General features: G+C 37.3%; 1 protein-coding gene across 1 annotated transcript in view; it reads right to left on the reverse strand.

The window, feature by feature from the left end:
* Positions 1–246: 246 nt before the first annotated feature.
* TRPM1 (transient receptor potential cation channel subfamily M member 1) overlaps positions 247–15,828 on the reverse strand; it is an 85,681-nt gene continuing 70,099 nt past the window's right edge. The window contains exon 27 of the mRNA XM_032391279.1: positions 247–1,519. Coding sequence (XP_032247170.1) covers positions 247–1,519 — 1,273 coding nt within the window. The remainder of the gene's footprint in view (positions 1,520–15,828) is intronic.

Consider the following 15,828-nt stretch of genomic DNA (forward strand, 5'->3'; position numbering starts at 1 on the left):
TTAAGTGATTTATTTCAACTGGAGTACTGTCACTTTCATCTGATCCTACTCCAACTAAACACAACCTAAGTTTCCTAACATATGCTAGCAAAATATTACTTTACATTTAGTGCATTCAATTTTAAATCTTAAGTCCAAATTGCCAAACATTTTTAATGAAAATGTTTCCAGAAATTGATGATATTTAGATGACCAAGATGGTATTCATCAGTGGTTTTGATTTAAAAGTCAAAGAAACAGAACATGTCAACTTTGAGTTTCTGTGGAAGTTTTCTCTTGCCTGGCCTTCTGTTCTTCTGTTGTAATCCCAGACACAACTGCTAAGTTACTTACGCTGCCAGCATGTCCAGGTCTGTCTAGTTTGTCCTGACTGGCTTTAGCTTTCCTAGGATGGCCGTGTAAACTTTTTGACCTTAAAGATGGGAATCCCAGAGTTTGGTCTGGTTTCACAGACAGTAAATTTTCCTTTTCAGTTCTGTCAGTGATAGCTAGAGATAAACGAGAGATCTGAGGGACTCTTTCAGACACACAGTTTTCATCTTCGGTGTCTGCGAATTGCTCTTTATGCTCGGCTTGCATTACAGCTTCTGACACAATGTAAGGGATGTCGGTACTGCGAGAACGTGTGATCTTTTGAACTTGATATTTCCATTCTGTCGTCCACTGTTGAACTGTAGAGGGGCGTGCTGGGTCCATGATTGAACTGTACTCTGTGCTCCAGTTGTTAACCCCACTGACCAGCTTTCGTCCCCGGGAATATACAAAGCTTCTGGACTTCATTGTTTTATAAGCACTGAACGTTTCATCAGGATGATAGCGTGTCAACTTTGCTTCTTCCAGGGGATAGGAAATTGTGCCTTCTATCTGTGTTGTTTCCACTGTGAGCTGCGGGTTTTGAAAATCCGATTTGTTCTGTCCATGTGTAACATCTGTTTGATTTACACTTGGGGGAACAGATTCTTCCCGTTTAGAGTCGGCCTGCCTTCCATCATCTTCGGCTGAAATCCCAGTATCTGGACCTAATGTCAGCTCTGAAGAGTTCTTGACACTGTCTAATGCAAGTTGACTGCAGTCTGGTGTTGCTGGTGGGCTTGTGCTGGATAAAAGGTGAAGGCTGCCCTGACGCTCTGGTACCAGATGCATTTTTGACTCCTTCTCTTCCTTCATTCGGAAGGAACAGGCTCTTTTCCTGAATCCTGTCCCTGGTGGCATGGAGAGAGAAGCATCCTCATAGAGCAACTCCTCTCCGTTAAAATGGTATCTATACATGCTGCAGCCATCAGAGCTGTTGATACTGCTTTGTCTTAGAAGGTAAGCTGCATCACATTCAGAAGAAGCTCGGGACCGTGTCTGTATCAGGTCAGACTTGTCAATTCCCGCCAGATTTTCAAGAGCATTCACCATTCTGTTAGACAATTCCTCCAGCTGGGAAAGTCGAATGTCAACCGTCTGCAGGGAAGTTTTCATAAAATTTTCTCTTTCGTTGATTTCTTCCAATCTCATTGACATGTTTTCAACTCTGGTGAACACGGAGGGATAGATTTATTAAGCTGGGATTAACTAAATATTAAAAACTAAAGTATAATGTTATTATTGTTATGTGATTTTCAGGTCTTTTGAGAATCATGGAGCTCATTGGGCATGTTTTCAAACTTTATACTACTTCATACTTCAAACTACTAAAAGTGACTGTGAGGAGTATCAGAAAGTAATAGAATTACAGTTAACGCATACAGTGCGTACTATTGACCATTTGTGGCTCCAAGTGTCTTATGTATTCATTAATAAGTACTTACTGAGGTACTATTCTAGGCTGGTTTAATCCTCACAACAGCCTTATGAGGTAAGCACTATTATCATCATCCCCATTTTAATGAGGAAATCAAGTCATCGTGTAAATAATTTGCCCAAAGTCACATGGCTGGTAAGCAGTGGGGCTGTACAATTTGAATGCACACTATCTATTCTAGCATTTGCTCCAGCTTTTGTCTCTTAGCTGGTACATTGCATTGCCTATGAGAATAAAGGAAGATACTAGCACTTAGGTTTTTGAGGCTTGATTATAGCTGTCAGCAATTAATGGTTATGATGATAAAACTAATTAAAATCCTTATTTGAAGTTCAGGGGATTCAAATGACAAATTGTTAGTAATTAAGTACAGATTATCAGACGGTTTACTTAAGGGACAAAAGGGCATTTAATTATCTGAAGAATACCACTAACTTTAAATTGCTCATTATATTTAATAATTAGTATTCCCTTAATGGGTGTTTAAAAAAAGACCATGGTAGATTATAAATATCTGCTGTTAGATTTTTAACTGCTAGAAGATCAGGCAACAACTTATGAAACCATAATGTTGTCTGAACTAAAACCTGCTGGTATAGACTATGTTTTATATTTCAAGAATACGTACAATATGAATTTTTTCAACTGGTTCGTGAAATTTAACTCTAAGAGGCAGTGAGCTACGCCCAGGACCTAGCACTGCCTTCTAAAAGGTGAATTGAGGGCACCTGGGGTAGCTCAGTTGGTTGAGAGTCTGACTCTTGATTCTGGCTCAGGTCATGATCTCAGGGTCTTGAGCTCGAGCCCCTCCTCAGGCTCACGCTCAGCAGGGAGTCTGCTTGGGATTCTCTCCCTCATTCCGCACTCACATGCGCGTGTGCTCTCTCTCTCAAAAAAAAAAACCAAAAAACTTAAAAAAAAAAAAAAGTTGAATTTGCCCCCCAGGACATGGTGGGGTTGGGCAGTGGGGATCACGGCTCCCAGCTGGAAGCCTCTGGGCCCTCTGAACCAGTGGTATGGGGGGCCATTCCGGCAAGTTCATCCCTGGGTGAAGACCAATACTTCGGTCTGATTCTGTCATGCTTTGTTTTCTCCCACCTTCCGATCTTTTCTAAGAAACATACTGGCAGTCTCCAGGGTCACCCAGTTTGCATTGAGTCTGTTTCTAGCAGGTCTTTGCTACCTTCTTACATATCCTTATAAATCCTTTCACTTGTTCTCCTTGCTTTCCTCTTACCTACTTCCTGAGCACCCACTGCTCTTTTCTACACTGAGTTTCTGCTCTCTGACCACGTCTCCTGAACTGTCCTCACCCCCCTGCTACCTCTGTGGTTACCCTTCGCTGCATTCTCCCAGCGCTGCTTTTGCCAAGCTGCGCTTCTGTTGGTCACATTGACAGCCACGCTCTGATGTGTGGGAGGGTCCTTGGCTTCTATTCTTAACTTTTTTTGTGGGGAAAAGACTATTTATATGTCCCCTAGGAAACCACATCATTTTAGCAGGAAGGGTCTGGCTTCCTGGAAATTTGCCATCAGGAGGACCAAGTTCACTGTGTATGAGAAGTCCTGACTTCCGTACCATAGATACTACATGTTCTAAGGGTTCTTTCTCCTCTTGCATTTTGGGGACCAACAGAACGTTAGCTATTAATTTACATTACTTCAAGTAAGACTTGATTTTCTCCGTTAAATGTCATGCCTCCTTGCTTACTTCAAATCTGTTACCCTCGATGATTCTTTTTGTGTTAAAATCCACACTATCCTCTGTCAAGTCAGACTTGAGATCCTTTAATAAATACTACATTAAGAGATAATGCAAACTCTGAAAAATAAATACACTCTTAAAATATAGATAAATATCTCTCCTCTCAAATCTTTTATAATTCTCTGCCTATGTTTTTCCTGTATTACCTAATTCAGATAACAGCATGGCCGGCCACTCATACATAAAAAGGAAATTTGCTATTTGTGACAACCTGGATGGACCTAGAGGGTGTTACGCTCAATGAAATAAGCCAGACAGAGAAAAACAAATACCCTATGATTTCACTCATATGTGGAATCTAAAAAACAAAACCTGTGAACGAACAAATAGTAAAACAGAAACAGACCCCTAAATAAGACAACAAACTGGTGTTACCAGAGGGGAGAGGGAGGAAGGATAGGCAAAATGGGTGAAGGGGAGGGAGTGGGAGGTGCGGGCCTCTGGTTATAGAATAGGTCAAGGAGATGAAAGGTACAGATCAGGAATATAGTCAGTGGTATTATACTAGTGTTGTGAAATGACAGATGGTAGCTACATTTGTAATGAGCATAGCATAAGGTACAGACTTGACAAAACACCATTGTACACCTGACACTAATGTAATACTCTGTGTCAACCACACTTCAGTAAAAAAAATAAAATAAAAAGGAAATCTCAAAGTCATCTGATCCTTAAGTCTCCCTTACTGCACTCTGTCTCCCCACTTCTCTAACCCCCCAGCCCCTGCATTGAATAAACTACCAAGCCCCGTGGTAGGACTCCTCTGTGGCTGTCTCTAAATCTCCTCCCATTCCTACTGCCACTTCCTTAATTGAAACTATGGAAGAAACGATGTTTCACAATGTGGCTTAGATTAAGAAAAATGATCAGATGCTTATTTCAAGCCTGTAAACAGCTGCAGCGTTGGAGACAACAAAGTTTAAATGTTATGCCAAATCAAGGGACACTGTATTGAGTTTTTATAGTATGTGTGAAAGGAGAAAGAAATACATGAGTTTAAGTTCACTTATATCTGAAATGATGAACAAAAAGGATGGATAATAAACCATCTCCTATGCTAGCCATATTTTGTGACTTCCCTCAATTTCTTAAGACATTTCACAAATCTTGACATCCCTACAAAGAGTGATTTTCATTTCAGATGCGGAAAGACAGGCTAGCTAGGAAACACTTTGACAAGAGTCCCAGATCTGTTGACATACTGAGTGGCAGGAAAACACACAAGAGAAGTCTGTCATTTCTGATAGAGCTCACAGCAAAACATGAACTCTCTTACTTTCTAAGTCTTAATCCTGCTTTCCTTTCAGCATGGAGTGAAGTATTTTTCAGCATAGCACAGAATACAAAGGTATTCTAAGGTTAAGTGATTTGCTCTTCAAGACATATTTCTCACATGCCATATTTCTAATTTCATATGTTCCTTTTTTAATTTTTCTTTTAGAAATTTTCATACAGTAAATTGTTTTATTTCTTTCCGTTTTCAGTTGTATGAATTACCCATTGTGTAACTTTAAGATGTCAAGTGTATTGATACATTTATATATGGCAACATGATTACCACTGTAGTGTCAGCTAACACCTTCATAATGTCACATAATTATCATTTATTTTTTGTGGTGGGGATAATTAAGATCTAGTCTTTTAGCAATGCTTAAGTTAATAATACAGTATTTGTTACTATAACCACTATGAGGTACATTAGATCTCCAGGACTTACTTATCTACTGGTTGCAACATATCCTCAATTCCCATGGTAACACCTGGGTAGCTACCATTCTACTCTGTTTTTATGACTTTAGCCTTTTCTGATCCCACATATACATGAGATCATACAGCATTTCTCTTTCTCTGGGCGACTTATTTCACATAAGCATAATGTCCTCAAGATCCATCCGTGTTGTCACAAATGGCAGGGTTTCCTTCTTTCTCGTGGCTAAATAATATTCCATTGTATATATAAACCATGTCTTCTTTATCCATTCATCTGTTGTGGACACTTGGGTTGTTTCTATATCTTGGCTATTACAAATAATGCTGCAATAAACATAGGAGTACATATATCTCTTGGATGTCCTGTTTTCATTTCCTTTGGATATATACCCAGGAGTAGAATTACTGGATCATCTGGTAGTTCTATTTTTAAATTTTTGAGGAACCTCCATATAGTTTTTCATAGTGGCTGAACCAGTAAGCTTTCATTTCATACCTACGGAATACAGTAAGTGTATGTTTAACTTTATAAGAAACTGCCAAACCATTTTTCAGAGTGGCTGCACCATTTTATAGTCCCACCAGCAGTGTAGGAGAGTTCCACAAGCTCAGTGTCTTTGTTGGCACTTGGTATTATCAGTATGTTTTTATTTTAACTATTGTAATATGTGTGTAGAGTTATCTCATCATGGTTTTAATTTGTATTTCACTAATAGATAATAATGTTGAGCATCTTTTTATGTGCTTATTTGCCAAATTTAAGTCTTCTCTGGTGTGTCTATTTTCATCTTTTGCCCATTTTTAAAATTGGGTCATTTTCTCCCATATTATTGAGCTTTGAATTTTAGAAGAGTTATAGAATTTTAAGTTCTAGAAGTTTAAGACTTGTAGTATGTTGTTCAATAGCAGTGGTAGAGTGGACATCCTTGCCTTGCTCTCAATTTTAGGGGAGAAACCGTTCAGTCTTTTACCATGTTAGCTGTGGCTTTTTTATAAATGCCATTTATCAGATTGAGGAAGTTCCTCTCTGTTCCTGGGTTCCTGAGAATTTTCTGTTTTTTCGTTTTTAATTTAATTTTATTCTTTCTTTTTTAAAAAAGTCAGGAATGGATGTTGAATTTTGTGGAAATATTTTTTTTCTTCACCAGTTGATATTATCATATGTTTTCTTTAAACTGTTAATGTAATGGATTACATGGATTTTCAAATGTTGAACATCCTTTCATTCTTTTTTTTTTTTTTTTTTTTTTTAAAGATTTTATTTATTTGACAGAGAGAGACACAGCGAGAGAGGAAACACAAGCAGGGGGAGTGGGAGAGGGAGAAGCAGGCTCCCCGCTGAGCAGGGAGCCCCATGTGGGGCTCGATCCCAGGACCCTGGGATCATGACCTGAGCCGAAGGCAGACGCTTAACCGACTGAGCCACCCAGGCGCCCCTAACATCCTTTCATTCTTAAGACAAACTCTACCTGGTTGTGGCTAGACTCAACTTGCTAATATTTGTTGTGAAGTTTTATATCTATGATCATAAGATCTATAGTTTTCTTTTTTAGTTCTGTCTTTGGTTTTTGTGTCAGGGTCATGCTGGCCTCAGAAATAATTTGGAAAATGACAATATCATTTACTATATAGATCTTATAGTGGTTGTTCTAGGGACTACAAGGTGGATAGTAACATTTCACAGTCTATTTAGCATCAATATTTTACCACTTCTGTTGGATGTAAAAACATTACCACCATACGGGTCCATTTTCTGTCCACCCCTTTATGCTTTGGTTGTCTTAGATATTACATAGACACGTATTGAAAACCCCAACATTCCTTCATTCCTGATGTTCCAAGTTTACTTCTGGTATAGGTTCTTCTGTCTGAAGAATCTCTTGTAGTAATCTTTTAGAGCCCAACTGCTAACAATGAATTCTCTAAGAAGGTCTTTATTTCATATTCATTCCTGAAGAATTTTTGTTGGATATAGAATTTTGGGGTTGACAGTTCTTTTTTCAGCCTTAAAACCATGATGCTGCTTTTTCCTGGCCTTCTTGGTTTCTCATGAGAAATCTGCCCTTATTTCAATAGCTGTTCCCCTATAAATAATATGTCATTTTTCTCCAGCTGCTGTAATTTTTTTTTGTCTTTTGTTTTCAGAAGATTCTAACATGTACCTGGGTGTGGATTTCTTTGAGTTATTCCTGTTTGCTGTTTGCTAAATTTCTTTAACGTGTAGATTTATGTCTTTCACCCAATTTGGGAATTTTTCAGTTATTATTTCTTAAAATATTATTTTCTGCATCACATTTTTTCTCTTCTCCTACTGAGACTCTGATGGCAGTGTTACACCTTCTGTTATTGTCCCATAGTTCCATGAGGTTCCTTTTTTCCCCCAGTTTACTTACTCTCTTAGCTCAAATTAGGTAACTTCTACATATATATCTATATATACCCATATATATAGATATAGATATATAGATATAGATATATAGATAAATCTCTCTCTCTCTCTCTCTCTCTATATATATATATCTTCAAGTTTACAGATTCCTTCCTCTGTCATCTCTATTATGCTATTGAACCTAGCCAGTGAAATTTTAATTTCACTTATTGTATTTTCAGTTCTAAACTTTACATTGGTTCTTCTTTATATCTTCTATTTTTTCTAAGACTTTCTATTTTTCCATTAGTTTTAACATTCTTTGCAATTTTGTTCAAGCAGTTTTATAACAGTTGCTTTAAAATCTGTCAAATAGGGATACCCGAGTAGCTCAGTTGTTAAGCGTCTGCCTTCGGCTCAGGCTCAGGTCATGATCCTACTGTCCTGGGATCGAGCCCCACATCGAGTCCCACATCGGGCTCCCTGCTCAGTGGGAGGTCTGCTTCTCCCTCTCTCACTCCCTCTGCTTGTGTTCCCTCTCTCACTGTGTCTCTCTCTGTCAAATAAATAAATAAAATCTTAAAAAAAAATAAAGTCTGTCAAATAATTCAAACATCTTCACTACCTTGGCCTGACATTTATTAATTTTTTTTTCACCAGGTAAACTGAGATTTTTCTGAATTCTTCATATTCTAAATTATTTTACATTATATCATGGACATTTTGAATATTATGTCATGTGACAGAGTCTTGTATAAATCCCATGAAAAATGTTGATATTTTTCTTTTAGCAATTGACTGACCTAGTTAGGTTCAAGCTGCAAGTTCCACCATGATTTTTGTGGCCTGTGGTCCAATTTCAGTTCAATTTTCAAAGACTTGGCAGTGCTTTTGGAATCTGTCCTGTGTATGTATAGCCCAGTGATCAGTTTGGGACCTTGGTAGTGGTCTATTCATTAGTTCAGTACTCAATGCCTTTGAGATCTTTCTTCTTTTTTAATACAGGCGTTCACTGTTATAATTTATTTTCAGTACCGCTTTTGCTGCATTGTATAAGTTTTGGTTATGTTGTGTTTTCATTTTTATTCATGAAGTATTTTCTTTCTCTTAAAAAAATGTTAAATTGTGGTAAAATACATATAATATAAAATTTACCATCTTAACTATTTTTAAATGTACATTTCAGTGGCATTTAGTACATTCACACTGTTGTGAAGCCTCAAAGTACTTTCTAATTTCACTTGTGATTTCTTCTTTGACTGATTGGTTATTTAGGACTGTGTTGTTTAATTTTCATATATTCGTGAATTTTCCAAATTTCCTTTTGTTATTAATTTATCATCTTATTTCAGTGTGGTCAGAGAACACACTTTGATTAATTTCAGTCTTTTAAAGATTTGTTTAGATTTGTTATATGGTCTAACATATGGTCTATCCTGGATAATGTTCCATATGGTCTTGAGAAGAATGTATATTCTGCTATTGTTGAGTAGTGTTCTGTTAGGTTGAATTGGCATATAGTATTATTCAAGTCTTTTATGTTTTTATTATCTTCTTTCTAGTTGTCCTATTATTAATGTAAGTGAGATATTAGAGTTTCCAACTATTATTGTAGAACTGTCTGTTTCTGCCTTTAATTCTGTCAGTTTCTGCTTCATATATTATGAGGCTCTGCTATTAGGTGCATATATGTTTATAATTATTCTATCTCCTAGATAGATTGACCATCTTATCATGATTTAATGTCCTTTTTTGTTTCTAATAACAATTTTTGTCTTAAAATCTATTTTGTCTGATATTAGTATACCACCACAGCTATATTAATATTTTTAAAGACTTATTTATTTATTTGAGAGAGAGAGAGAGACAGAGAGAGCGAGAGGGAGGAAGGGCAAAGGGACAGGGAGAAGGAACCTCAAACAGACTCCCCACTAAGAGTGGAGGCTGATGTGGAAGAATTTACACCTATCATTTTACTATTTGTTTTCCACATGTCTTATGTCTTTTTTTGCTTAATTCCTCCATTACTACCTCCTTCTGTGTTAAATAGACATTTTCTAGTGTACCTTTTTAATTCCCTTTCCATTTCTTTTATTATATATTTTTGAGTTATTTTCTTGGTGGTTGCCCTAGAGACCACAATGAACATCTTATGAGACTGACGTGCTGCCTACTGCGCTAAGGAGGCACCTTACAATGAACATCTTAATTTATGACAGTCTAATTCAGATTAATGTCAATTTAATTTCAATAGTATACAAAAATTTGCCTTTTTAAAGTTCATTCCTTCTTCCTCTACTTTATGCTGTTATCACAGATTACACCTTTATATGTTTTGTGCCCATCAATGTAGACTTGTAATTATTGCTTTTCTGCAGTTATCTTTTAAATTATATAGAGAATAAAAAGAAGTTACAAACAAAAAATACATTTATAATGTCTTTTATACTTACGTATGTAGTTACCTTTACTAGTGCTCTTTATTTCTTCATGTAGATTTTAGTTACTGTCTGGTGACCTTTCATTTCTGCCCAAAGGACTTCTTAGTATCTCTCCTAGGGCAGGTCTAGTAGCAACAAATTCTTTCAGTTTTTGCTATCTGGGAAAATCTTAATTTCTCCTTCATTTTTTGAAACACTGTTTTGCTAGATATAGTATTCTTGGTTGATAGTATTTTTCTCTCAGCACTTTAAATATTTCATCCTACTCCTTACTGACTCCCTACTTTCCAATGAGAGGTCAGCCTTTTATTTTATTGAGGATGTTTTGTATGTGATGAGTTCCTTCTTTCTTGCTGCTTTCAAGATTTTTTTCCTTTGGCTTATGACAGTTTGAATATGATTTGAATAAGTGTGGATGTCTTTGAGTTTATTTTACTTGGAGTTCATTAAATTTCTTATATGTGTAGATTCATATTTTTCATCAAATTTGGGGAAATTTTGGCCTTTATTTCTTCAGATATTTTCTGCCACTTTCTCTTTTGTCTCCTTCTGGCACTCCCATTATGTGTATGCTGTTATGCTTATGGTGTTCCACAGGTCTCTGAGACTCTGTTCATTCTTTTATATTTCTCTTCCTTAGACTGGATAATCTCAACTTATCTTCAAGTTCACTGATTCTTTCTTCCACCTGCTCAAATCTGATTTTGAGACTCTATTGTAAAATTTTCATCTCAGTTCTTGTACTTTACAATTCCAGAATTTCTGTTTGGTTGTCCTTCTCCTTCTCCTTCCCTTCCTCCCCGCTGCCTCCTTCTCTTCCTCCCCCTCCTCCTTCTACTTCTTCCTCTTTTTAAACATAATTTCTGTCTCTATTCATATTCTCTATATGGTGAGACATCATTCTCATACCTCCCTGTAGATCTTTAGAGATGGTTTTCTTTAGCTCTTTGAATGTGTTTAAAATAACCGATTTAAAGTCTTTGTCAGAAAGTCCGATATCTGGGATTTCTTAGGGCCAGTTTTTTTTATTGCCTTTTCCCTAGGTGTGGACCTTACTGTCTTGTTTCTTTGCATGTCTTTTTATTTAAAACTGGGCATTTTGAGTAATATAGCATGGCAACTCTGGAAGTCAGATTCTCTCTCCTCCCCAGGGTTTGTTATTATTGCTTCATATTGTAGTAGTTTTTGCTTATTTAGTAATTTTTCTGAAATGATTCTATAAAGCTGTATTCTTTGTTGTGTGTGGTCACTGAAATCCTGTTCTTTTAGCTCAGTGGTCAGCTGATGATTGAACAGAGATTTCCTTCAATCCCTGGAATAAAAAAATTTCCCAGTCTTTGCTGAGGAGCTCTGTGCAAGCACATCTTCAACACTCATCCAGAGTTTGTATCTTTGTCTTAGCCTTCACTTCCTATTTGCACAGAGACTTTAGGTCAGCTAGAATTGGAAGCTTTCTGCCTTCTCAGGTATTTTATGAGCATGTGCACAGCCGTATGCATGCACATGGCCTTCTAGATTCCCAGGAATATGTCAGAGCTTTTCAAAGTCCTATGGATATCTCATTTCCCAGCCTTTTCTCTGAAGCTTTTTGGTTAGTCTCATTTGCCCCAATTCTGTTATTTATCACCTGGGAAGTAGGGACTAAAACATTTGCCTGTAAATGTTTTTGACAAATACCCTCTCCCCATCCCCACCTCTGGCTAGCAGTTTTAGCACTGGGCTAGTTCCAAGTCAGGGGAAATTAAGACAAGTCTTGTGAGCCAATCTTTTAGGGGGTCACCAGATGGGTCAAGACAGAATTACAATTCTTTGTGGATGAGGTCCTTTCTCCTTCCACTGGTACCAGGAATTCAGAGTGTTATTTTCATGGCTGCCACTGAACTGAGGAGTGGGGGATGGGACTAGGTAAATTGAAACACCACAAAGCTCACTTAAGAAAAAAAGATTCAGGGGTGCCTGCGTGGCTCAGTCAGTTAAGCATCTGCCTTCAGCTCAGGTCATGATCCCAGCGTCCTGGGATCGAGCCCCACATCAGGCTCCCTGCTTAGCAGGGAGTCTGCTTCTCCCTCTCCCTCTGCCTGCCACTCCCCCTGCTTGTGCTCTTTCTCTCTCTCTCTCTCTCTGTGTCAAATAAATAAAACCTTAAAAAAAAAAAAAGAAAAAAAGATTCAGCTATGTTTCTTGAATAAGCACTCCACAAATTGTTGCAAGCCATTGGTTCATTTCCATCTTTATAAAAAGGTTGATTCTGAAAGTTTTGCCAGTTTTATGGAGGGATGGAATCCAAGAGTTCCTTACTCTGTCATTTTTTTGTTCACTTTGTCACCCTCAATGCTTTAGGTACACTAATAAGGAGCAGAACCACACACACACACACACACACACACACACGCATGCATGCACACATGCACACACATACACATACAAATACAGTTTGGGGGTGAGCTCTAAAGTTCATAAGCAACTTCATAGGGTTACTTTCCCCAGCTCATCCCTCTCTATAATCTGCTTGGTGTTTCCAGTACCCTGGAGCTCCCTCTTTCCAACCTCCAATCAGAAATCTGGGGCTTTAATTAATCCACTCTGCCCTGCACTTCCACATCTTCCAGGGCCAAGTGGCAGGAGGACAGAGACAGAGCAAAAAGCACTAATTGGTCCCACCCTCTTGATTCTTGATGCAATAGGTAGGGACTTCAATAGATCACTGGATCTCCTACAATTGACTCAGTTAGGGGAACAATAGGAAGGGAAAGAGGACACTCCTGGAATAAGCAGGATGAGGTCTCAGTATAATTTTCTTTAATATTAAAAGAGATATGACCTCATATTTTACCCCAGGGTGATAAAGCAAAAAGTATTAGCTGTTAGGAATAACCTCTTTCCCTCCAATGGCTTCTCGCTCCAATCCAAAATATTAATACAGGTACCCAATCATGTCATTCCTTGCTTAATGACAGCAGCAGCTTCTCAAAAACACTTAAGATTAAAAGCCAAATTTATTGCAATGTTGGGTACCAAGGAGTGTGTTAAAAAGAAAACTTGGGGTGCCTGGGTGGTTCAGTCAGTTAAGCATCTGCCTTTGGCTCAGGTCATGATCTCAGGGTTCTGGGATCGAGCCCTGCATCAGGCTCCCTGATCAGTGGGGAGCCTGCTTCTCCCTCTCCCTCTGCTCCTCCCCCCACCCCCGCATGCTCGTGAGCTCTCTCTCTCTCTCTGTCTCAAATAAATAAATAAAATCTTAAAAGAAAGATTTCTGTTTCTTATATACATTCAAGACTTTTCAGAATCTGGCCCCCATCCTCCCTTTCTGTTTCATCTTGTTCTTCATCCTCAAATTTGCTTCACAAACATTCCATCATCACCAAAATGGAAAAATAAAATTCTCCTAGAACTTGAGAACCCCAAATGCCAGGGCATTTGATGACCTCAGTTTGAGAAAACTTGTTCTAGAACTTGCTACCTCTGATGTTTGTAGAACCAGATGAATGAAAACTGCCTTGGTGGTGCCAGGGATCCCAGCCATTGTATATAAAATTATGCTGTTACCCTGGCTTCTAGTATTACTTAATTAGATTACCATGACTGCATTGTTTATTATTTTTCAAAATAATATTCATTTTATAAAAGAGGTCAATATTTGCTTTTGACTACTTCAAATCATTTGGTCAAATCATTTATAACTTTTATTGTAGTACGACTAGTATTTGACTTAAAGGGACTATTTCTCTGAATGGTAAGTATTTTTGTTATACAAATGCACTTTCTTAGACTGAAATACTGATTTCTTACCAGATCTACTTCTATCTATTTTTGCCAATTTGAATTCATGGCTTCTCGTAATTATTTCTGTGTTTGGATTTACATATAGATCACATAAATAGCTTCACTAGTTTTAATTTTTTTCAATTTAAATTCAATTAGCCAATGTATAGTACATCATTAGTTTTTTATATGATGTTCAGTGATTCATTAGTTGCGTATAACATCCAGTGCTCATCAGATCACGTGTGCTTCACTAGGTTTTTATTTCATACACTGTGGTAGCATTTACTTCACAGCAAAAATCTTCCATTTAGAATACTTTTGAAAAGGGCATGAAGGCCCTTTTTCTAACTACCAAACATCTGAGTTTCAACTGGCAGGCCAGAAGAACAATTTGTGAGGGCTAGACTTTTATGTCAGAGGAAACTAGAACCAAGTGAAATCTATAAACTGGCTGGGCCTAAAGTAATCATTCTCCTGTCTTTGAATAGAATTTAAGGTGCACTTGATTTATGACAATATTTCCACTGCCTTTTACTACTTAATGTGTGCCTCCTACTAAAACCACTGGCAACCCAGAACCTAACTTGCTTTATCAGTTCTAGTTAATAATAGTTGTATTTGTCCCCCTCACATTTCTCTCTGTTTGATTCAGAGATTAGTAAAAGGCAAAAGATTTATGCGATCTGAAGATGATTCAGAGATTAGTAGAGATTGGTCTACAGTGTTTTCTGTTAAAAGGCCGCATCCCAATGCCCTAATCAGTCTCAAAATCTGGCACAATATAATTCTACTTGTTTTGTAAATTAAGAAAGTTAGAGATAATGGTATCAGATTAGCAATTGACATTGCATATCAGTACTCGTTTTGTTTTAGCTTGTTCTCAAGAAAAAAGAAAGGCTGTTTAGGATCAACATTTTGTCAACTTCAGGATTCTGTTTGAGATGTGCCCCATTCATGTTAGGGATGAAGTGCTCCACCAGCTCCTCTTTATTGTGTATCTGTCACCAGTGACAATAAACAACATCAGCAAGAACAGCAATAACAACAGAAGTAGCATGATAGCGTTGTGAGAATTAAGTGAAATCGTGTAAATGAAAGCACTCTGTGAGCTGTAAATGCTATGCAAGTGTAAAATAACATGACCATGTGAAGTAGGTGTGATTGCAAATCTCCAGATGCTTTCATCTGTATCTTCCCTATATCTATTATTTAGGATATTTGGTTTCGGACATCATACTACTAAACCTGAAAGTAGCTTAATTGAAACACATTTTTTGGTTAAGGCATTGTAAATAAAGTTTTGCATTTCATTCAACTAATAGATACAACAATATATAATTTGTGGCACTTTTGTAGTAACTTCTAAGAGAATACCTATATACGGCATAACTTTATTGAGTTTCATAGGCTCTTATCTATTAAATACAAGGTCCAGATTCATGATCTCATGGTAAGAGTCCCTGTGTGTGTTTTCTAAGGACAGAATTTAGATATTTGGAGCTATGTAGTATGGTAGTTACCAAAACCTGTTTTAGGTGCAGTTATCTTTTCATGTGCAGTCATTACCCTTCACCTGCAAGGCATCTTATAAATTATATGGGAACATTTCCTTAATGATAGAGCTCAATATTAACCTAAAAACATAATGTTAGTGGAACAACTAGATCCAGTTTATACTTGAAGAAACCCATGTTTCAAGGTTCCGTGGTATTCCATATTGAGTTCTAAGACTATTCTTACCCTGTAATTTTATTCCAGGTCTACAGATCATAAACTTGTCTAATCCAGCCCAAATTTTATATCCAGCTATTTTAATTTCCATCTACTTCTTCATATGAGGCTGCCTTTTAAGTTTAGTAATTATAGTGAGAACACTCTGGATGGAACCTGATTGTGCTTACTTAGAGTTTTTATATGTGAAAGACTAAACACAGAACAAGACTTAAGCCTTCAATCTTCTGGCTTTCTCATTGTTTTTAATAAGCAAAATA

Source organism: Phoca vitulina, unplaced genomic scaffold (assembly GCF_004348235.1).
Source record: "Phoca vitulina isolate PV1807 unplaced genomic scaffold, GSC_HSeal_1.0 scaffold61, whole genome shotgun sequence".
Taxonomy (NCBI): Eukaryota; Metazoa; Chordata; class Mammalia; order Carnivora; family Phocidae; genus Phoca; species Phoca vitulina.